General features: G+C 42.0%; 1 protein-coding gene across 1 annotated transcript; it reads left to right on the forward strand.

The window, feature by feature from the left end:
- Positions 1-16,225: 16,225 nt before the first annotated feature.
- LOC135528424 (SAP domain-containing ribonucleoprotein-like) lies at positions 16,226-20,643 on the forward strand. The gene is made up of 11 exons (XM_064957498.1): positions 16,226-16,304; positions 17,866-17,965; positions 18,292-18,341; positions 18,527-18,591; positions 18,717-18,768; positions 18,872-18,945; positions 19,069-19,109; positions 19,307-19,329; positions 19,442-19,513; positions 19,674-19,751; positions 20,473-20,643. Exons 1-11 carry the CDS (start codon positions 16,272-16,274, stop codon positions 20,518-20,520), a joined length of 636 nt encoding a protein of 211 aa, XP_064813570.1. The 5' UTR covers positions 16,226-16,271; the 3' UTR covers positions 20,521-20,643.
- The last annotated feature ends 4,162 nt before the right edge of the window (positions 20,644-24,805 follow it).

Raw genomic sequence — 24,805 nt, forward strand, 5'->3', positions numbered from 1 at the left:
CTCCGCTGTCCTGGCGTCGTGAGGGAGTTTGTTCCACCATTGGGGGCCAGAGCAGTGAACAGTTTTGACTGGGCTGAGCGGGAACTGTACTTCCTCAATGGTAGGGAGGCGAGCAGGCCAGAGGTGGATGAACGCAGTGCCCTTGCTTGGGTGTAGGGCCTGATCAGAGCCTGGAGGTACTGCGGTGCCGTTCCCCTCACAGCTCCGTAGGCAAGCACCATGGTCTTGTAGCGGATGCGAGCTTCAACTGGAAGCCAGTGGAGAGAGCGGAGGAGCGGAGTGACGTGAGAGAACTTGGGAAGGTTGAACACCAGACGGGCTGCGGCGTTCTGGATGAGTTGTAGGGGTTTAATGGCACAGGCAGGGAGCCCAGCCAACAGCGAGTTGCAGTAATCCAGACGGGAGATGACAAGTGCCTGGATTAGGACCTGCGCCGCTTCCTGTGTGAGGCAGGGTCGTACTCTGCGGATGTTGTAGAGCATGAACCTACAGGAACGGGCCACCGCCATGATGTTGGTTGAGAACGACAGGGTGTTGTCCAGGATCACGCCAAGGTTCTTAGCGCTCTGGGAGGAGGACACAATGGAGTTGTCAACCGTGATGGCGAGATCATGGAACGGGCAGTCCTTCCCCGGGAGGAAGAGCAGCTCCGTCTTGCCGAGGTTCAGCTTGAGGTGGTGATCCGTCATCCACACTGATATGTGAAGAATAATAGTGAAGACATCAAAAATATGAAATAGCATATATGGAATAATGTAGTAACCAAAATACACTTTGACAAATCAAAATATATTTTATATTTGAGATTCTTCAAAGTAGCCACCCTTTGCCTTGATGACAGCTTTGCCCACTATTGGCATACTCTCAACCAGCTTCATGAGGAATGCTTTTCCAAAAGTCTTGAAGGAGTTCCCACATATGCACTTGTCGGCTGCTTTTCCTTCACTCTGCGGCGCAACTCATCCAAAACCATCTCAGTTTGGTTGAGGATGGGTGATTGTGGAGGACAGGTCATCTTATGCACACCACCACTCTGCTTGGTCAAATAGCCCTTACACAGCCTGGAGCTGTGTTTTGGCTCATTGTCCTGTTTAAAAACAAATTATAGTCCTATTAGAGCAAACAAGATGGGATGGCATATCGCTACTGTGGTAGCCATGCTGATTAAGTGTGCCTTGAATTCTAAATAAATCACAGACAGTGTCACCAGCAAAGCACCCCCACACCTCCTCCATGCTTCACAGTAGGAACCACACATGCAGAGAGCATCCATTCACCTACTCTGCGTCGCACAAAGACACAGCCGTCAAAAAACAAAAATCTCAAATTTGGACTGCAGGCAGATTTCCACTGGTCTAATGTCCATTGCTCGTGTTTCTTGGCCCAAGCAAGTCTCTTCTTATTGGTGTCCTTTAGTACTGCTTTCTTTGCAGCAATTCGACCCTGAAGGCCTGATTCACGCTGTCTTCTCTGAACATTTGATGTTGAAATGTGTCACTTGAACTCTGTGAAGCATTTATTTGGGCTGCAATCTGAGGCTGGTAACTTGAATGAACTTTTCCTGTGCAGCAGAGGTAACTCTGGGTCTTCCTTTCCTGTGGCGGTCCTCATGAGAGCCAGTTTCATCACAGCGCTTGATGGTTTTTGCGACTGCAGTTGAAGAAACTTAAAGTTCTTGACATTTTCCATATTGACTGACCTTGTCTTAGAGTAATGATGGACTGTCATTTTACCAAATAGGGCTATTTTCTGTATACCACCCCTACCATGTCACAAACTGATTGACTCAAATGCATTAATAAATCCTCATTGGGATCGGTGTCCCCCCACGGGACGGTTGAGCTAACGTAGGCTAATGTGATGAGCATGAGGTTGTCAGTAACAAAAACATTTCCCAGGACATAGACATATCTGATATGGGTAGAAAGCTTAAATTCTTGTTAATCTAACGGCACTGTCCAATTTACAGTAGTGAAAGAATACCATGCTATTGTTTGAGGAGTTGCACAATTACCAACTTGAAAATGTATTAATAAACCAATTAGGCACATTTGGGCAGTCTTGATACAACATTTTAAACAGACATGCAATGGTTCATTGGATCAGTCTAAAACGTTGCATATACACTGCTGCCATCTAGTGACCAAAATCCTGGGCTGGAATAATACATTATGGCCTTTCTCTTGCATGTCAAAGATGGTAGAAAAAATACTTAGAAAAAAAACATGCATTTTTCTTTAAATATTATCTTTTACCAGATCTAATGTGTTATATTTTTTATTTCACCAGGTGGGCCATTTACAATTGCGACCTGGCCAAGATAAAGCAAAGCAGTGTGACACAAACACAGAGTTACACATGGAATAAACAAACGCACAGTCAATAACACAATAGAAAAAAAAGTCTATATACAGTGTGTGCAAATGGCATGAGGTGGTAAGGCAATAAATAGGCCATAGTGGTCAAGTAATTCCAATTTAGCAAATTAACACTGGAGTGATAGATGTGCAAGTAGAAATACTTGTGTGCAAAAGAGCAAAAAAAGTAAATAAAAACAATATGGGGATGAGTTAGGTAGATTGGATGGGCTATTTACAGCTGCAACGATCAGTTAGCTGCTGAGATAGCTGATGTTGAAAGTTAGTGAGGGAGATATGTCTCCAACTTCAGCGATTTTTGCAATTCGTTCCAGTTATGGCAGCAGAGAACTGGAAGGAAAGGTGGCCAAAGGAGATGTTGGCTTTTGGGACGACCAGTGAGATACATCTGCTGGAACGCATGCTACGGGTGGGTGTTGCTATGGTGACCAGTGAGCTGAGAAAAGGCAGAGCTTTACCTAGCAAAGACTTAGATGACCTGGAGCCAGTGGGTCTGGCGATGAATATGTAGCGAGGGCCAGCCGACGAGAGCATACAGGTCGCAGTGGTGGGTGGTATATGGGGCTTTGGTGACAAAACGGATGGCACTGTGATAGACTACATCCAATTTGCTGAGTAGAGTGTTGGAGGCTATTTTGTAAATTACATCGCCGAAGTCGAGGATCGGCAGGATGGTCAGTTTTACGAGGGTATGTTTGGCGGCGTGAGTGAAGGAGGCTTTGTTGCTAAATAGGAAGCCGATTCTAGATTCAATTTTGGATTGGAGATGTTTAATATGTGTCTGGAAGGAGAATGTACAGTCTAGCCAGACACCTAGGTATTTGTAGTTGTCCACATATTCTAAGTCAGAACCGTCCAGAGTAGTGATGCTAGTCAGGCGGGCGGGTGCGGGCAGCGATTGGTTGAAAAGCATGCATTTAGTTTTACTAATGTTTAAGAGCAGTTGGAGGCCATGGAAGGAGTGTTGTATGGCAAAGAAGCTAATTTGGAGGTTTGTTAACACAGTGTCCAAATAAGGGCCAGATGTATACAGAATGGTGTTGAATGCGTAGAGGTGGATCAGGGAATCACCTGCAGCAAAAGCGACATCGTTGATATACAGAGAAAAGAGTCGGTCCGAGAATTGAACCCTGTGGTACCCTCATAGAGACTGCCAGAGGTCTAGACAACAAGCCCTCCGATTTGACACACTGATATAGCAGGGCTCATTTACATTAGGCACACAACAAAAAGGGGATTCAAATGTATTTTACATACACATTTTGGTTGACCTGTGTAGAACATGTCTACAAGGTTTCAGAAGATACCTGAATATATGAGACGTTTAACTTGTCTGCTAACACATGATAATATCTGGGGAGTGATATGCATCACAGTTAAAAAAGAAGACATGACTCAAACATAATACACCTGTACTGATTATTTCCCACGAGGCTGTGCAGTCTTGGGACCCATGAAATTGTCTTTCTTCCTCTTGGTCTCCATACTGTAGCCACATACACTCACCATTACCTACACATACAGTATAAGTCAACTTAGATTCATATAGTATACGTTACTGTGATATATTATGGATGGGTGCAACAACTTGTGAAATCATCAGTCGACATTCCCAAGGCTGTGGGGCTCTGTTAGTCTTAGGTTAGGATACCAAATGTTCATGCTGCCTTGTGAATGAATTGTGATAGTGCATATGGGGCAATACTATGGTATGTACAGTAGATATGCACTTCTTATAGGCTACTGTATAATGCATTTAGTTTTACTAATGTTTAAGAGCAGTTGGAGGCCACGGAAGGAGTGTTGTATGGCATAGAAGCTCATTTGGAGGTTTGTTAACACAGTGTCCAAAGAAGGGCCAGATGTATACAGAATGGTGTCGAATGCGTAGAGGTGGATCAGGGAATCACCTACAGCAAGAGCGACATCGTTGATATACAGAGAAAAAAGTCGGTTCGAGAATTGAACCCTGTGGTACCCCCATAGAGACTGCCAGAGGTCTAGACAACAGGCCCTCCGATTTGACACACTGAACTCTGAGAAGTAGTTGGTGAACCAGGCGAGGCAGTCATTTGAGAAACCAAGGCTGTTAAGTCTGCCGATGAGAATACGGTGATTGACAGAGTCGAAAGCCTTGGCCAGGTCGATGAAGACGTACAGTCTTTTATCAATGGCAGTTATGATATCGTTTAAATTCTTGAGCGTGGCTGAGGTGCACATGTGACCAGCTCGTAAACCGGATTGCACAGCGGAAAAGGTACAGTGGGATTCGAAATGGTCAGTGATCTGTTTATTAACTTGGCCTTCGAAGACTTTAGAAAGGCAGGGCAGGATGGATATAGGTCTATAACAGTTTGGGTCTAGAGTGTCACCCCCTTTGAAGAGGGGGATGACCGTGGCAGTTTTCCAATCTTTAGGGACGATACGAAAGAGAGGTTGAACAGACTGGTAATAGGGGTTGCAACCATGGCAGCGAATCATTTTAGAAAAAGAGGGTCCAGCTTGTCTAGCCCAGCTGATTTGTACGGGTCCAGGTTTTGCACCTCTTTTAGAACATCTGCTATCTGGGTGAAGGAGAAGCTGGGAGGCTTGGGCAAGTAGCTGCGGAGCTGTTGGCTGAGGTTGGGGTAGCCAGGAGGAAAGCATGGCCAGCCGTAGAGAAATGCTTATTGAAATTCTCGATTAACGTGGATTTATCGGTGTTGACAGTGTTACCTAGCCTCAGTGCAGTGGGCAGCTTGGAGGAGGTGCTCTTATTCTCCATGGACTTTACAGTGTCCCCAAACCTTTTGGAGTGAGAGCTACAGGGTGCAAATTTCTGTTTGAAAAAGCTAGCCTTTGCTTTCCTGACTGACTGCGTGTATTGGTTCCTGAAACTTGCATATCGAGGGGACTAGTCGATGCTAGTGCAGTCCATATTCTCCTACATTAACTTCATATTTCAACAAACTTCAAAGTGTTTCCTTTCAAATGGAATCAAGAATATGCATATCCTTGTTTCAGGTCCTGAGCTACAGGCAGTTAGATTTGAGTTTGTCATTTTAGGCGAACATTTCAAAAAGGGATCAGATCCTTGAGGTTTTAAGAAAGAAAAAATTCCATAAATGAACTTAACAGGGCACACCTGTTAATTAAAATGTATTCCAGGTGACTATCTCATGAAGCTGGTTAAGAGAATGCCAAGACTGTGCAAAGCTGACATCAAGGCAAAGGGTGGCTACTTTGAAGAATCTGAAATATATTTTGATTTGTTTAACACTTCATTAGTTACTGCATGATTTCATGGTTTTGATATCTTTACTATTATTCTACAATGTAGAAAATAGTAAAAATAAAGAAAAACCCTTGAATGAGTAGGTGTGTTCAAACTTTTGACTGGTATTGTAGGTCTAATTAGGTGTAACCTGGACCCCTACAAATCAGCCGGGCTAGACAATCTGGACCCTTTCTTTCTAAAATTATCTGCCGAAATTGTTGCCACCCCTATGACTAGCCTGTTCAACCTCTCTTTCGTGTCGTCTGAGATTCCCAAAGATTGGAAAGCAGCTGCGGTCATCCCCCTCTTCAAAGGGTGGGGGGGTACACTCTTGACCCAAACTGCTACAGACCTATATCTATCCTACCATGCCTTTCTAAGGTCTTCGAAAGCCAAGTCAACAAACAGATTACCGACCATTTCGAATCTCACCATACCTTCTCTGCTATGCAATCTGGTTTCAGAGCTGGTCATGGGTGCACCTCAGCCCCGCTCAAGGTCCTAAACGATATCTTAACCGCCATCGATAAGAAACATTAATGTGCAGCCGTATTCATTGATCTGGCCAAGACTTTCGACTCTGTCAATCACCACATCCTCATCGGCAGACTCGACAGCCTTGGTTTCTCAAATGATTGCCTCGCCTGGTTCACCAACTACTTCTCTGATAGAGTTCAGTGTGTCAAATCGGAGGGTCTGCTGTCCGGACCTCTGGCAGTCTCTATGGGGGTGCCACAGGGTTCAATTCTTGGACCGACTCTTCTCTGTATACATCAATGAGGTCGCTCATGCTGCTGGTGAGTCTCTGATCCACCTCTACACAGACGACACCATTCTGTATACTTCTGGCCCTTCTTTGGACACTGTGTTAACAACCGTCCAGGCAAGCTTCAATGCCATACAACTCTCCTTCTGTGGCCCTCGCTTCATACTCGTCGCCAAACCCACTGGCTCCATGTCATCTACAAGACCCTGCTAGGTAAAGTCCCCCCTTATCTCAGCTTGCTGGTCACCAAAGCATCTCCCATCTGTAGCACACGCTCCAGCAGGTATATCTCTCTAGTCAACCCCAAAACCAAATATTTCTTTGGCCATCTCTCCTTCCAGTTCTCTGCTGCCAATGACTGGAACGAACTACAAAAATATCTGAAACTGGAAACACTTATCTCCCTCACTAGCTTTAAGCACCAACTGTCAGAGCAGCTCACAGATTACTGCACCTGTACATAGCCCACGTATAATTTAGCCCAAACAACTACCTCTTTCCCTACTGTATTTAATTTATTTATTTTGCTCCTTTGCACCCCTTTATTTTTATTTCTACTTTGCACATTCTTCCATTGTAAATCTACCATTCCAGTGTTTTACTTGCTATATTGTATTTACTTTGCCACCATGGACTTTTTTTGCCTTTACCTCCCTTATCTCACCTCATTTGCTCACATCGTATATAGACTTGTTTGTACTGTATTATTGACTGTATGTTTGTTTTACTCCATGTGTAACTCTGTGTCGTTGTATGTGTCGAACTGCTTTGCTTTATCCTGGCCAGGTCGCAATTGTAAATGAGAACTTGTTCTCAACTTGCCTACCTGGTTAAATAAAGGTGAAATAAATAAAAATAACACAGGAATATAGAATAAGTTGTACTAATTAGTGAATCGTTTCTGGGTCAACAGAACAATAAGTCATACAATGCTGCTAAGAGAAACTGTGCTTACAGGCAGGAAATATGGCAGGAATGTAAAGTTAATAAGGATTACTGGGGTGCTTGTGATTTAAATTAATCCGGATTTGTCCTCCCCTCTATTTGAAACTATAACTAACAGTGTTACGTTTTTTTGTTAAATATTTTATGGTTAAATTGTGAGACTGTTCAAACTCCTTTTTGAACAATGTCACTATTCAGAGCAAAGCTATTTAAATTGATCTCTTAACTTCATTCCTAATTTAACCCTCACATCTAAGAAAAACTAGACTGTAAATGCTTAGGTTTTTATTGTATTTCAAAGATCTTAAAAAAAAAAGAAAAGTATTCTTTAATAGGTCAAGCAATTTAAAATAATGTAAGCAAATGCTTCTATCATGCCCACTAAAACATGCAAGTCCCTACTCAGTTATCACTGTCAGGAGAGGTCGTGGAGGCAGTTGAGTCCATTGGTGAATTGGCATGGGGTGTCATCCCACTCTGAGCCAAAATGCTGGGCATCTCATCGTCAGACGACAGTGCAGCCAGGTGTGCAGCGAATTCGCTGGGATTTGGACCAAACATATTCTTGTGACTCACAAGTTGTGTGGATGATGGAGGACATCGACAGGCATTTTTTGTCAGGAATGCAATTGACTGGAGAGGATGGTTTTGTAATTACCTTCTGAAGAATCAAGGTCTTCCTGTGAGGTTTTTGCACCGGCACCGCCTGAGGACACCATTCTCATCCAGTAGGTTATCATAGACCGTGTCCATGAAGCAATGTATTCCATCTTCAGGGATGACATCCAGATCCCTGTATATCCCTCAAAACCTTCAGTTGAGTCTGATTGTGCCTCCAAGTATGTGACATTGTCTCGGTCGGGATTGAGTCCGGCGATAGCAGGAATTAACTGTGCTACTTGCGATGAGGGAAGTTCCCATACCTCCCAAAATATTGATCACAGCATTGATGGCAATCTGACTGCCTTGGGGAAATTGCTCTGTTGGGAGGATTCTGTCTAATATTATCAATCATTTTAGTCTTGACCTGCTCCAGAACTTTAATGATCAATTCTATGGCGGCAGACTCCAGTTGGGGGGTGAGTGAAATGGCATTCTCAGTCAGCTGACAGGCCTGGTCTTTGCTCAGTTTTCTTGATAAACTTTTCAACATAAACCAAATCATTATTTCTCTCTCCAAACTATCATCACTTTTGATGTTCCCTGATACAAATTGAGCCAAAGAGACGGAGCGTCTTACATCATTCCTCATCGAGTGGGCCAGGCTTTCTTTGAAAAGATCTTTGCTGATGTAGTCAAGAACTCCATCTGCAAGGGTGAGATCGAGGTTATGGAAAGAGGTGCTTCTGGTGGCCTGCTGAGCTTTCCTTCCAGGGGAAGGTTTCTTTGAGTCAAAAACATTGATCAAAATGACCTCTCTTTTCTCATCAGTTGTCTTCTCACCAGGAGACACGAGTGTTCCCCCTTGCATCACAACTTACCTTACCTTGTGGTCTTCAACCTTTACAGGAGGGATCTGTGATTCAGTGAGGCTGACATCAGATCCAAAAAGGTTGCTTTGAATTGGTCCAGGAACATTTGATGGACCTTCCACAGTATTGTCATGTAGTGGTAGCTGGCCAGCTAAATCCATTTCACTACATATGTCAATTACATTTTTCCACCAAATCATCGGCAATCGCCTCAACTTTCATCGAGGCCATTGTTTTCGCGGAGTGCTCTGCTATTGCCTCAGAGAGCATTTCTTCCATATCTGCTCTGGTAGTACAAGAATAGGGAGCACTGGCAATCACAGTTGTCTCCATGTCTCCCAGAAGACTACTCACAGCAATGATGGCTGTTTGACATCCGTTTGGAGATGGCACGACAAATGATACTAGGAATGTATCTTGTTGATGGAGATGCTTGTTGACTTCTGTAACCGAAAAATCATTGGTTTCATGCATGTTAACATCAGAAACCTCCTCCCTAAGTTTGTTTTACTCACTGCTTTAGCACACTCCGCCAAACCAGATGTCCTTGCAGTGTCTGAATCCTGGCTTAAGAAGGCCATCAAAAATTCGGAGATTTCCATACTCAACTAAAACATTTTCCGTCAAGATAGAACTGCCAAAGGGGGAGGAGTTGCAATCTACTCCAGAGAAATTTGCATCCTGTAGCTCTAACTCCAAAAAGATTTGGGACACTGTAAAGTCCATGGAGAATAAGAGCACCTCCTCCCAGCTGGCCACTGCACTGAGGCTAGGTAACACTGTCATCACTGATAAATCCACGATAATCGATAATTTCAATAAGCATTTCTCTACGGCTGGCTGGTTCTAGCTGGTTCTAGATTATTTTCTTTAGCGTTGGGTTTGATTGGGTTTCCCCTGCGGAGACTGCTGGCAGGTTCATTGCAAGGATTGCCCGCTCGAGAGACACACTTCAACACGTCATAAGAGACTCTGGCACTCCGAACCCTTCGTGCCGCTGGCTTAGACCCCGGAATCATCACTTTGACCTCACTGATCTGACTCTGCCTGAAGACAGGCTTGGAGCCCAAGTGGTCAAGGGTGACAGATTTTAGCTTTGCTCTGTCTGTGATGCCTCATCTCTCGATGGATTTGGAGATCCTCAAAACAGACGCTTGCAGACCCTTCCTCTCCTTTCTTCTGTTTTTCCCTGGCCTTTTTTCATGTTGAGGGAACTCCTTGCTCGCTCTGGGAGGCCTTGGGAACCACGGGAGCCTTGGATCTAGGTTTCAGGGAACCATCAGATACTAGCTCTCTCTTTGTTACTGTGTGAGATTCGGGTGCCCCATCCTGTACCTGCTCTGTCTTGAAGTCTTTCTCGACACTTGGTTTGGACCTGCAGGGCAGTGGAGCCAGAAGATCCTGGCATGGTCTCCTCTGTATCATGGGTGGCTCTTCCTTAGATGAGTTTCCTATTACAAAAACACACAATACTGAATTGGATGTAATTTAGCAATCACTTTGCTACGAACATGCCAATATGCAGGCAGCAAACAATACTCAGAAATATCCTTCATAATTAAATTATGATTACTTCGTGGTGAAACTGACTTGCCTGACAGGGAAACTGTTTTCTTCACAGTTTTGGTGTGAGCAGCTAGGCGAGCGAGCTGGACAGGAGCTATAATAAAATATAAATGAAAAGATGATATAAAGCAAATGATATTCAACTGTATGTTGCATTTCACATAGTGATTTAAACATTGGTAACTGTAGCTAGGTTTCCATCCAATTGGCAACAGATTTTCATATTAACAATATGAGAATTTTCCAACCAGTCATGTTTTCCATCAAATTTACTTGTTCCAGATATCTGTGCGTGATGACGTAAAAATACCTTTTGCAGGGTGAAATTCCCATGTACTGAATAAAAAACTAAGTTATTTTCATAGCATTTTCAACTCTACTGATGGGTTATTTAGCGAGTGTGCCCAGTATTGGCACCTGCGCTCTAGTCGACAGCGTTATCTGCTTGAGCGCATGTTGGCTAGAGCGCATGTATAGCCAACATGAGATGATTTTTATGGACAAAAAGAAATGTAATTTGACAAACGGCAGCCAAGCATTGATTATTTATAGGAGCATCAAATAGTGGTGCAGTGGTCTAAGGCACTGCATCGCAGTGGTGCAATGTCACTACAACCTGTGATACGATCCCCATCAAATGTCACAACTAGCCCAGCGTCGTCCGGATTGGGGGAGGGTTTGGCCGGGGGGGCTTTACTTGGCTCATCATGCTCTAGCGACTCCTTGTGGCAGGCCGGGCACCGGCAGGCTGATTTCAGTCATCAGTTGAACGGTGTTTCCTCCGACACATTTGTGCAGCTGGTTTCCGGGTTAAGCTTGGTTGGATGGAAACCTGGTAAGTGTGACGAATTTAAATAAAATTTTACCTGGTTTTCCAGATATTTCTTCCAATAGATAATTTGGTTTAATAGCAGCCTCTCTCAACCTCTCAAACTCCTGGAGGTTTTTCAATTCCTCTTCCATGTTCCTCATCTGAATGGCCTGCTTTTGTTCCATGATGCACATTTTCTGTGAAGAGCATAATAAAACAATAGCAGTGAAATATACCTTCAAATGTGTCAACTTAGCACTTACAAAAATGTAGGTAAAACCATTTCTTAATTTACTGACCTATTCAAACTTCAATACTTTTTTGGTTTAGTTTGTGAAGTATACAGAGTGTGTGATATCATTACCTTCTGTTGCACTTTTCTTTGGCCTCCTTCAGTTGCCTGGCCTTGTTCACATCATGCTTTACATCATTTTGAATGAGTTTCAGCCGGAATCGCTCCTGAGAAACCCAATACTCCTCAAACTCTCTCTCTGGGTCATACCATGCCGTTTGCAGGCCATCTTTGTGTCCCCTGACCATATTAATACATTCAAAAGATCAGTCATGAACTTGACATTTCTAACACAGAGTAGTCATACCTCTACTATAAAGCTATAGAATTGTTGTCTCTAGAGTAATGATATGCAATAACATGCAGTTCGACATTATTACCACTAGGCGTCAGCACTCACATTTGTATAAAGTGCATTTACATGCACTTCTTGCCTAACTGGAACCAATGGTTGACTGCAGATGTTTCATGTTCCGAGCTCCTTCTTCCAGTAAGTACTCTCTCATATCTTCTAGTATAACATCCTTAGGGATATGGCCTTATTCATGTAACTGAACCATTCTCAGCATCTGTTTCTTCTGAAATAGGATAAAATACATTTTCATACAGTTTAGATGCTTATCAGCCTAAGATATGCATTACATGTTACAGTAGCATTGTTGTAACAGTGATGAGTGAGCTTTTCACATTTTCACCTGTAAACAACTTCATGTGATCTCAACATGTGTGCTCTTTACAAATTTCAGAAAAGAGTCAAACTGCCCACATTCCATCTTCTTGCTGTAGGTTTTGTCATGGTTTGTCTTGACCTTATCCAGGAACTGTTTGTATGTGTTATACTCCTTCAATGAGCATACAATCTTGAAGAGAGAGAATCAAAAGGTATCCTCCTATAATACTATTTCCTGGAGTTAACGATCAGTTAAATGTACGGTCTCCTCCTACACTGGTCAGAAAAAAAGATGTACTTTTTTTTTTTTTTACTTACATTGTCATCTTCAGTGATTTAAGTTTTGCTTCTTCAAATTGCCATGATCCTGATGGTAGTATTTGGGTCATGCAGACTATTGTACATGGGCCTCATAACGTGACAGTTTGGGTCATTTAGGTTGAAATCAGACATAATTGTATCAGCCTAAGGGAATCAGGACAACAATGGTAAAAAATAATCTACATACTTCTACCATGCTACTGCAACATTCTACTCGATCCTGTTTGAAATGTACGTTTGGCTTACCTTTTTACCCAGGTTGGCTCTTGACATTGTAAAGGCAACCCCAGGTAGGAATGGAAGCCTTGTCATTGCAGACAATCTGCTGCTCACTGACGGCTTTGTCTTTCTCATGATCTGTGGAGGCTTCTCTTTCGGTAGACGAGGTTGCTCCTCTGGTTGGGAGGTATGACTCCTAGGCACCTTTTCATGAAAACAGCAACACAGCAGGGATGTATTTCATACAAACTCACCTGTGATGGTCCACCCAACATGTCATCATAGGCCGAAGTTCCGTGGCAATAGACTAAGTACCAGTCTGTTTGTGCTTTTGGTCGTGTTCCCCTGCTCAGACGTTGCTTACGCATGCCAGATCTTATAATGCCTGGATAGGTATTTTACATATCAGCTAACCACATCATATGTTACTAGCGGCACCCCGCCCTATGGGCAGTAAATCATTGGATCTGATTCATTTGATTCAATGCAATTCAATCTTTGAAATCCATATTTATTTATGCTTATTAATAAGCCATTGTCAACTTCTCATCTATGGTTATTTTTGCTCAGTGTCAATTGCGCACTGTCACCTTATTTTTTATTTTTTTTATTTTTTACAAATGCTTGATTTCCTACAGTGGCCAGTGGAATGTAAGTGGACGACATTTAAAAGAAAATCAGGCACAACATTTTAAGAGAGCATTGTCAACATAGTCAAGAACCTGCCTAGGTAAAAAGGAGGGAGTGTACAAAACATTAGGAACACCTGTTGTTTCCATTGACAGACTTACCAGGTGAAAGCTATTATCCCTTATTGAGGTCACCTGTCAAATCCACTTAAAATCAGTGTAGATGAAGGGGAGAAGACACGTTAAAGAAGGATTTTTAAGCCTTGAGACATCGATTGTGTCTTGGTGCCATTCAGAGGGTGAATGGGCATGACAAAAGATTTAAGTGCCTTTGAATGGGGTATGCTAGTAGGTGCCAGGTGCAACACTGCTGGGTTTTTCACACTCAACAGTTTCTCTTGTGTATCGAGAATGGTCCACCACGCAAAGGACATCCAGCCAACATGACAACTGTGGGAAGCATTGGAGTCAACATTGGCCAGCATCTATGTGGGACACCTTGAAGATGTTCCTAATGTTTTGTACACTCCGTGTACATTTAAACAGGATAAAGTAGAATGTTGCAGTATAATATTGATTTTCAAACTCCCCTTTTCCCAGTCTGTAATCCCCATATGTCCAAAAGCTGACCGCCATCATTCTCGTTCCCAAGAACTCTAAGGCTACCTGCCACAATGATCACCGCCCTGTAGCACTCACATCTATAAACATGAAGTGCTTTGAAAGGCTGGTTATGGCACACATCATCTCAGACATCCTCGACCCACTCCAATTTGCTTTATTGTTCCCCAAGATGAAATCTGTGGATCCGTCTCCGTCTGTTAGTAAGTTTGTTCATACATTACACTGATTGGCCAGAGAGTGGCTCGATAAGAAGATTGAAAAAAAACAAATACCTTGAAAAGGTCACGCCCCTCACCACGAAATTCCTTCCATAGGTTCCTCTCCTCACAAGGAACCAATTTGCCTCAGTTGACCCATATAGAGATAGAGTCATGTTTATATTTGTGATATTATAGCATCTGTGACAGCATGGGCAGCGCCAGAGGATAAAACTGAGGAATTCCCACCCAGGTGACTACTTTAAAAATGTTGGAGGCCTGGTGGAAGCCTGTATTGAGCTGCCCCCGCTAAAATACCCTTTTGTCCACTAGAGGCGTCTATAATTCTCTATGGGAAACCCTACGGTCTGCCATGATGTATTTTCTGCCATTTATAATTTAGTGAAAAACACTAGAAACGCTACTCTTCTTGCACCGAATGGACTATCTGCACGGAACTTGATACGTGGCATCAATGGACAAAGGTCTCCCAACGCAATATTTTCCAAACTAGTACCTAAAACAAAATGGCTGCTATTGGCCAATAAACATTCACATGAGCGTGGTCTGGCACAAATACATATGTATATAATACATAATACAATTCATGACATTCATATTGTCACAACATTTGGTACACATGTTGTAAACACGGTCAAGACTCAACATATGCAAGAGCATTCAAAAGTCTAGCTAACCCACTCAATACTACTAGCCCGATTTTGACGAAACTTGGGAGAATGGTGCGACTTCTCAGAGATCCGGCATTTACAAAATTACACTGATTGGCCCAAGGGGGGCGCTGCATCATTCGTGGGGACGACATGTTTACTGTTGCCTTGTTAAATGATAATTTGGAATGTCAAGTCAATTAACATTATGGATAAAAATAAAAACACAGCAGAATATAAAGTGGCAAGCCAGATGGATGTAAGAGGACGACGCGCTTCTTTTGAGCCTAAAATTAAGAAGATTGGCGCAAAATTGTAGGAGGAAATCCTCCAGCAGCTTAGAATGCTTAGTGTATTTATTATATACATTGCGATCTACAGTCAATGATGTGGCACGCAACCATTGGTTGATGCATGCAAAGTCTGAGCAGGGGAATAAACCTTTGTCAACTCCCTGTCACTCATTGTCATAACAAACATGATGTTTGGCTTAACAATGAGAGCAATGGAGTTGACAACAGCACAAAAAGATCTGGGACCAGGCCACAGTCCAATTCTGTGACTGTGAACTAATTGACCTGTGGCTAACTGTCATCAGAATGCCACGAGACTGTGTTAGCGCACTGAATGCCTAGGCTCTCAGGGAACTAACACAAGTCTCGGACAACTCATCACACAAAAATTGTTCACTGAGCCTCTCAGCTGCACTTTTTTGGTTAGCTACCCCTACATAAAATTTTGCTCTGCCCAAAGTAGACCTCATGCACAAATTATTTTTGGCGGCCTGATTCACATACTGTTTTGGTTCAGACTTCATAGAATAGGTGTAAAGAAATAGCAGTTTAACTTATATTACAAAATACGTTCACAGTTGTTAACAAGTTTAATTAGACTGTCAGAAAACAGTTAAATGCAAAGCATGGCAGGAATGAGAAATATGACTACGTATCAAAAATACATGCGCCATAATGCAGTAGAATACTTACCTCGTTCAAAACAACTGGGAACTCGCGAAAAAAAAGATTTGAAAGGTGATCCAACTCGGAATTCAAACTCAGGCCTTTCTGGACTCTAGAGCTTCGACTTTCCGACCTGAAAATCACTGACGTCATGATTTGTATTTTCCGAGGTCCCAGTTATTTTGAACGCGCCAACAGTACGGTCTTGTAACACAATGTATTGCCATATTCGAAATTCGATTGATTATATCATATGCCCAACTGTATTGAATGTCCCTTCTAAATCTGATCATTGATGGATGGCTGCCTATCAATAAAGATGTTCTACATAAAATACTTTTCTGGGCTATACTTTTCATTGATGTGTCAACACAAGTCACAAAAGTTTTTACACAAATTATAGACAATAAATGCATGCAACCCATCCATTAATTAGCACAGCAGATTGCTGTGGGTGTCGATTTCCGATTGGAGAAATAGATTCAGCAAAGCAAGATGGCTGAAATTGGGGAGCTCCGGAAACTAAAGGTTGCGAACACGTTTTTTCCAAGTTTAAAACGTCTTATATCGGTATTATATTTTTGGAATATTAATTAATCGTATGTTGTCAGCTATCTTTACTTTGTAAATCAGGATCTTGCACGCTGCAGATCCCTGGACACCTACAGCCGCAGTTAGCTAATTAATGCTAACGGACAGGAAGTGAAATAATCCATGCTTGCTGGACGGTGTAGTTAGCTAGGCATTTTGAGGTTTGAGATAGCGAAACTGACTGGCACCCAGGCTACGCGGATATCATTCCACTCTGTGTGATTATGATACAGATGTTTAGCATTACAGGAGAGGAATGATAGCTAAACAGAATGGTGCCCAGACTAGTATCCACACTTGTTGAATTTATTTAGTGTGGCTTTATCTCTGTGAGGGCCAAAGTGATCCACTACTGCTGTGAAGTCAGCAACGAACGGGACAGCATCGGCGCATGCTCGACTGAATGAATGAATGACATTGTACAGTATGTTCTTGAGAATGTTATTGTTAGGTCTAAATTGGTTTTTTTTTTGGGCGTGCTGTTTTCATTGCACGGTTTCACGGCAAACAGTAGCTAACTACGTCTGTAAAATGTTTCACAACAAAACAGCGTAACGGAAACACAGCGCCCGACAAAAGCCAATATCATTGCCGCCACGCAACAACAAAAAATATGGAACATTAAGAAATATTTATGCTAGGGCGCACTTTGACGATACTAGAACAGGCCACACTTCCTCTGCAAACAGAAATGTATTTGAAAAATCTGACAACCCCATAGTAGAATAGTTTATCTATTTACCAAATCGGCTAGTGTGTGCTATGCGAGATAAATATTCCTCGTGGAGAATTCAAGTTATGAGTGCCATAAGGAAGGAAACATGCATTCTGAGTTACCCTAACAGGTTGGCCTACATTGTATTCACTTTTTATGCAAGTTTTTTGCGACCTAAAGTTAATCAATAGGATAATAACTAGTTAAAAGATAACATTTGGGATCTGGCTAATGATTAGGCCAATAGTGTAAATGCAGGTAGGCAACCCCATGCTTCAGTTTATTTTCAATTTGCTTCATCAGTTGGGCTACAGGTGATAATGTTTATTGCTACTAGCATACTGGTAATATGTAGCATAGGCTATTTACATTTTGCTCTGCCCTATATGGGACTCCCAATCACGTCCGGTTGTGATACAGCCTGGATTTGAACCAGGGTGTCTGTAGTGACACCTCACTACAGCCCACGATGTAAAATTTATTTTATCACATTTTAACAATATTATTGGGCTCATTTCTGGAGTTAGATATTTTAGATTGTGTCTGCATAATTATAATTCACTTTAATTCATTTGTGAGAAGAATGTCCTTTTAATGAAGTCAGCAGAACTGAGCTTCTCAGTCCTGATGCATACAAAGTCTAGGAGGGATCCCCCCCAATTTTCCCTGCTACACATTTTTTTTCCAGGGGAGATGCTGTTGGGTAGTACCATTTGAATTGCAAGAACTGCAATTTAGTAGTAATTTGTCATCTAATCAGCAATCCACACTTATGTCCTACAGCTTGCTGAGCTGAAGCATGAGTGTGAAGCCAGGGGTCTGGACGTGAAGGGCAACAAATTGGAACTGATCACACGACTACAGGCTCATCTGGAGGAGCATGGTGAGCATACAGTAATGGATGGACTAAATACGTATTGGGTCAGGTTCCCAGACATGGGTAAAACCTAGTGCTGGCCTAAAAATATTCTCCATTTAGGTCCTGGAGTAAGGACTAGGCTTCACTGGCGTCAGTTAAACTGGCCCATGGAGTAGAAAGTGTGATAACTTGTTGACTTCTAGCCCCTACCCCTTGACACTCCTTTTTATATAAAAGGTGTGAGTAATATGGCAAGAATTACACCTAGCCTATGAATGGGCAAAGTGACACATATGCTTAAATTTATGATTCTTAAAAAAATATTTTTATTTTTTATTTATTTTTAACAGAGGATGACATGGGCCTAAATGAAGATGATGTTCTGGGCGAAGAGCCAGAGGTAAGCCTGGTTTTAAAACGGTATGGCAGCAATGGCACTTCATGTATGGATTAGGTGAGTACCACCATGTCCAGTATAAAGTCACTTTGTACATGCTGCAATTGCTTAGGTGAAATATGACATGAAAATAAATGTGTAATTGTAGGAGCATTTCTTGATGATTCTTTGTGCTTTTGAAAATGTAGTACCTCTCGAAAGATGCGGATGCCGTCACTGGGGATAACGACGAGAAACCAGTAGCGGTGTCTGAGTACGTTTTTCATTTTATGTTAACACGCATCGAAGACGGACATTTTCTTTGCATGATTTTTCTGATGATCTGATGCCCCTAATTATTGAAATGTGTTCTGTGTGATTTGAATGGTTTTTTTTCAGGGTGGCTGAAAAGAAAGTGGTAAAAATCACACCTCCAGTGTCTGTGGACGAGGTAATGGGATGCTTGTTGCACTCTTTCACCAGTCATGACGGGTCTTCGATGCAATGATGGTTTGCTAACCTTCTCATGAACATATTTTTAATCCCGTATTCAGAGGTTACAGAAAAGAGCAGACCGCTTCAATGTCCCTGCCTTAGCTGACAGCAAGAAGGCTATACGTGCTGCCCGGTCAGTACCCAACCATTCTTACAAATTTATAGACTAACAATCTCATGCATTGTTAATTGCCTTTTGATTGAGCGTATCTATGAAACTATATATTAAAGTTGATTAAATATGTCTTGCGTTCAGGTTTGGTTTGCCCGTTGCTGCACCTCCAACTTCCACCACAGGTCGGTCTCAATCTTCCAGTCTTTACTGTTCTCATGTTGAGGTTTTAATGATATTTTTCCACCTGTAGTCAATTTACTAAACAAGGTTGAAGAACATCATTTATCACACGTAATGGTAGGAAAACTGTTCTCCTGCAATGGCTCTCTGGTATTAATCAGTGTTTTTTTTTTCCCTCTCTCTTTTCTTTCTATCATAGGTGTAACTGTGAATAAATCCACTGCAAGTAATCCACATATGATGAGCAGTCAACTCTCCTCATTTCATTAATGTGACCATTACTGTGACTCAGAAGATTTCATGAAGTATTTCTCTCACTCTGTGTTCTGAGTAGCCAGTCAGCGTTGAACAGCTAAAAAAGCGAGCTGAACGATTTGGCGGGAACGTTTCTTCAGTCTCCAAGAAGGTGAGCTCATAGAGATGGGCCAGTTTCTAGATTAGACTATAAGGCATCCTGAAAGATGAAGGAAATGCTGAATTGAAACCTAGAGGTTATACTTTAGCATTTTTGATTAGGCTAAGCCACCTCCATGTTACAGATTTAAGACCATATTTGTGTGTTCCAGGTTGAGGAAGATGAGAAGCTGAAGAAGCGGAAAGAAAGATTTGGGATCCTCACTGGTGCTGTCGCAACTGACATTGAGGTTTTCAGATTCTATTTATTATCGATACCGGTACAGCTCATTCAAAATATTTAGACCCCTAGACTTTTTCCACATTATGTTACCGCTTTATTCTAAAATGGATTAAATTAAACATTTTCCTCATCAATCTACACAATATCCCATAATGACAAAGCGAATAAAGGTTTCTAGAAATGTATTTAAAATTGAAAAACAGATACCTTATTTACATAAGTATTCAGACCCTTTGCTATGAGACTTGAAATTGAGCTCCGGTGCATCCTTTTTCCATGGTTCATCCTTGAGATGTTTCTACAACTTTATTGGACTCCACCTGTGGTAAATTAAATTGATCGGACATGGTTTGGAAAGGCACACCTGTTGTCAGCGCAAAAACCAAGCCATGAGTTCTAGGGAATTGTCTGTAGAGCTCCGAGACTGGATTATGTCAAGGCACAGATCTGGGAAAGAGTACCAAAACATTTTTGCTGGTCCCCAAGCACACAGTGGCCTCCATCATTCTTAAATGGAATAAGTTTGGAACCACCAAGACTCTTGCTTGGGCGGCGAGCATTAGCAAAACTGAGCAATCCTTTTTAGAATAAACCTCTAACGTAACAATACGTGGAAAAAGTCAAGGGTTCTGAATACACTTTTATATATTACAGATTTCTTTCCTATTTTGTAATATTTTATTTCATAAAGAGATTAAATCAAATGTTTGTTTATTCTTTTTCTTCAGGCAAAGAAACAGAAGCGTTCTGAACGATTTGGAAATGTGACAGTGTAATTTGGTATTTTTAAGTGATGTTTTATGCTCTTTTTTTTGTGTATGTTGCAAACATAACTGAAATGTACTGTATATAGCTTGTCAAGTTGTATTACATTTGGTCATTAAAGTAGTTTTCAATTATTTTCTGGAGTTGCTGTTTATTCTGTCCATGGGTTTGCTATTTGATTATTTTCCAGTTGTACCAAGTGGAGTACATGGCCTGGTAGCAGGGAACCCTCCTCACTGGGTCCCCCAGATAGTGGCCTGACAAGTGCACAACATGCTGGACTATGTTCTTACACTGCCAGCCCTGTGAGCTGACAAGTCAGGGCATTGTTTTACTACTTAGTATAAATATAGGAAGTGAGAGAAGGAAAGAGGACGTTTGAGCATTGGGTCAATGCCGCAATTTCGTAGCATTATAGATGCACTCACCTGGTCTGAGAGCACAGCACACACAGAATGTCCAACCCACTCTCCAGTGGCTACACTCCTGCCTAGTCATGTGAAATCCTTAGAATGGAGCCTTATTTATTATTTAAATTGACTGATTTTATATGAACGGTAACTCATTGAAATTGTTGCGTTTTAATATATTTCAGTATATTTACTGCCCATAACTTTTGTACTCGCACCTGGGAGTGCTATAATCATTGAGTCACAGTTTTTACACTTAATGCCTACATTTGGTCAGTCCAAATTAGCTTTTTAATTCTGTCATGGAAATAATTGTATTTCCTATTACCAACTCATTTACCTCTAGCCTCTCGATTACCATGTGGACCAGTTTATTGAACACTGTCCTATTCCATCTGGACCAGAGGAATACCTACAGTTGAAGTTGGACGTTTACATACACTTTAGCCAAATACATTAACTCAGTTTTACACAATTCCTGACATTTAATCTTAGTAAAAATTCCCTGTCAGTTAGGATCACCACTTTATTTTAAGAATGTGAAAAGTCAATAGAATCACAGCCTTTATTTCTTTCATCACATTCCCAGTGGGTCAGAAGTTTACATACACTCAGTATTTGGTAGCATTGCCTTTATATTTAACTTGGGTCAAATGTTTTGGCTAGCCTTCCACAAGCTTCCCACAATAAGTTGGGGGTAATTTTGTCCCATTCCTCCTGACAGAACTGGTGTAACTGAGTCAGGTTTGTAGGCCTACTTGCTCGCACACGCTTTTTCAGCTCTGCCCACACATTTTCTTTAGGATTGAGGTCAGGGCTTTGTGATGGCCAATCCAGTACCTTGACTTTGCTGTCCTTAAGCCATTTTTCCACAACTTTGGAAGTAAGACCCATTTGCGACCAAGCTTTAACTTCCTGACTGTCTTGAGATGTTGCTTCAATATATCCACATAATTTTCCTCATGATGCCATCTATTTAGAGAAGTGCACCAGACCCTCCAACAATTCACCCCGACAACATGATGCTGCCATGGTGTTCTTCGGCTTGCAAGCCTCCCCCTTTTTCCTCCAAACATAACGATGGTCATTATGGCCGAACAGTTCAATTTTGTTTAATCAGACCAGAGGACATTTCTCCAAAAAGTATGATCTTTGTCCCCATGTGCAGTTGCAAACTGTTTGGCTTTTTTATGGTGGTTTTGGAGCAGTGGCTTCTTCCTTGCTGAGCGGCCTTTCAGGTCGATATAGGACTCGTTTTACTGTGGATATAGATACTTTTGTACCTGTTTCCTCCAGCATCTTCACAAGGTCCTTTGCTGATGTTCTGGGATTTATTTGCACTTTTCGCACCTAAGTAGGTTCATCTCTAGGAGACAGAACGCGTCTCCTTCCTGAGCGATATTATAGCTGCATGGTCACATGGTGTTTATACTTGCATACTATTGTTTGTGCAGATGAGTGTGGAACCTTCAGGAGTTTGGACATTGCTTTTATTTGATTAATTTCACCTTTATTTAACCAGATAGGCAAGTTGAGAACAAGTTCTCATTTACAATTGCGACCTGGCCAAGATAAAGCAAAGTAGTTTGACACAACGACACAGAGTTACACATGGAGTAAAACAAACATACAGTCAATAATACAGTACAAACAAGTCTATATACGATGTGAGCAAATGAGGTGAGATAAGGGAGTTAAAGGCAAAAAAGGCCATGGTGGCAAAGTAAATACAATATAGCAAGTAAAACACTGGAATGGTAGATTTGCAATGAAAGAATGTGCAAAGTAGAAATAAAAATAATGGGGTGAAAAGGAGCTAAATAAATCAATAAAATAAATTCAGTAGGGATAGAGGTAGTTGTTTGGGCTAAGTTATAGGTGGGCTATGTACAGGTGCAGTAATCTGTGAGCTGCTCTGACAGCTGGTTCTTAAAGCTAGTGAGGGAGATAAGTGTTTCCAGTTTCAGAAATTTTTGTAGTTCGTTCCAGTCATTGGCAGCAGAGAACTGGAAGGAGAGGCGACCAAAGAAATAATTGGTTTTGGGGTTGACCAGAGAGATATACCTGCTGGAGCGCGTGCTACAGGTGGGAGATGCTATGGTGACCAGCGAGCTGAGATAAGGGGGGACTTTACCTAGCAGGGTCTTGTAGATGACATGGAGCCAGTGGGTTTGGCGATGAGTATGAAGCGAAGGCCAGCCAACAAGAGCGTTCAGGTCACAATGGTGGGTAGTATATGGGGCTTTGGTGACAAAACGGATGGCACTGTGATAGACTGCATCCAATTTGTTGAGTAGGATATTGGAGGCTATTTTGTAAATGGCATCGCCAAAGTCGAGGATTGGTAGGATGGTCAGTTTTACAAGGGTATGTTTGGCAGCATGAGTGAAGGATGCTTTGTTGCGAAATAGGAAGCCAATTCTAGATTTAACTTTGGATTAGAGATGTTTAATGAGGGTCTGGAAGGAGAGTTTACAGTCTAACCAGACACCTAGGTATTTGTAGTTGTCCACGTATTCTAAGTCAGAGCTGTCCAGAGTAGTGATGTTGGACAGGTGGGCAGGTGCAGGCAGCGATCGGTTGAAGAGCATGCATTTAGTTTTACTTGTATTTAAGAGCAATTGGAGGCCACGGAAGGAGAGTTGTATTGCATTGAAGCTTGCCTGGAGGGTTGTTAACACAGTGTCCAAAGAAGGGCCAGAAGTATACAGAATGGTGTCGTCTGCGTAGAGGTAGATCAGATTCTCACCAGCAGCAAGAGCGACATCATTGATGTATACAGAGAAGAGAGTCAGTCCAAGAATTGAACCCTGTGGCACCCCCATAGAGACTGCTAGTGGTCTGGACAGCAGACCCTCCGGATGAACCAGACTTGTGGAGGTCTACAATCAGGCCTTGGCTGATTTCTTTTGATTTTCCCATGATGTCAAGCAAAGAGGCACTGATATTGAAGGTAGGCCTTGAAATACATCCACTGGTGTAAAGCCATGACATAATTTTCTGGAATATTCCAAGCTGTTAAAGGCACAGTCAACTTAGTGTATGTCAACTTCTGACCCACTGGAATTGTGATACAATGAATTATAAGTCAAATAATCTGTAAACAATTTTTGGAAAGATTCCTTGTGTCATGCACCAAGTAGATGTCCTAACCGACTTTCCAAAACTAGTTTAACAAGAAATTTGTGGAGTGGTTGAAAAACTAGTTTTAATGACTCCAACCTAAGTGTATGTAAACTTCCGACTTCAACTGTATGTAAGAATGCTGTTCATTGACTACAGCTCAACATTTAACACCATAGTACCCTCCAAACTTGTCATTAAGCTCGTGACCTTGGGTCCTGGACTTTCTGATGAGCCGCCCCCAGGTGGAAAAGGGTAAGAAACAACATCTCCACCCTGCTGATCCTCAACACTGGGGCCCCACAAGGGTGCGTTCTCAGCCCTCTCCTGTACTCCCTGTTCACGCATGACTGCGTGGCCATGCACGCCTCCAACTCAATCATTAAGTTTGCCATAAGATTTATGGGAAGATTGTTCCATTTAATTAGATCTGCTTTCATGTTGAGTAATGGGATAAAGTTATCTTCAGCATAGAATTTGGGTAATCTAAAAGTTACAGGAATCAAATTACTTGGTGTGTCATCATGGTGGTGTCCGACTTGTGGTCAGGCTTGATGGAAGGAGATGGACCAAACAAATTTACATGCGTACTTTGGGGTTGTTATCCTTGCTGGTGTTTTCAGATCCAATGGGGAATCCACAGAATCCCTGTTGGATGCAGATAACTTTTCTGTGCAACAATGTCTCTGGGAAAACGTCTACATTATTTCCAGGATTATCCGCTTTGATAACTGAGACACCAGACCAGCTTGGCGGCAGAGAC

Source organism: Oncorhynchus masou, chromosome 33 (genome assembly GCF_036934945.1).
Source record: "Oncorhynchus masou masou isolate Uvic2021 chromosome 33, UVic_Omas_1.1, whole genome shotgun sequence".
Lineage (NCBI taxonomy): Eukaryota > Metazoa > Chordata > Actinopteri > Salmoniformes > Salmonidae > Oncorhynchus > Oncorhynchus masou.

Bases quoted from the DNA above. Each gene is read 5' to 3' on its own strand.
- LOC135528424 (XM_064957498.1), top strand. From the start codon at position 16,272: ATGGCTGAAATTGGGGAGCTCCGGAAACTAAAG. The intron at 17,966-18,291 runs GTGAGCATACAG...TATTTTTAACAG, and splicing joins GGCTCATCTGGAGGAGCATG to AGGATGACATGGGCCTAAAT. The intron at 18,769-18,871 runs GTAATGGGATGC...TCCCGTATTCAG, and splicing joins CTCCAGTGTCTGTGGACGAG to AGGTTACAGAAAAGAGCAGA.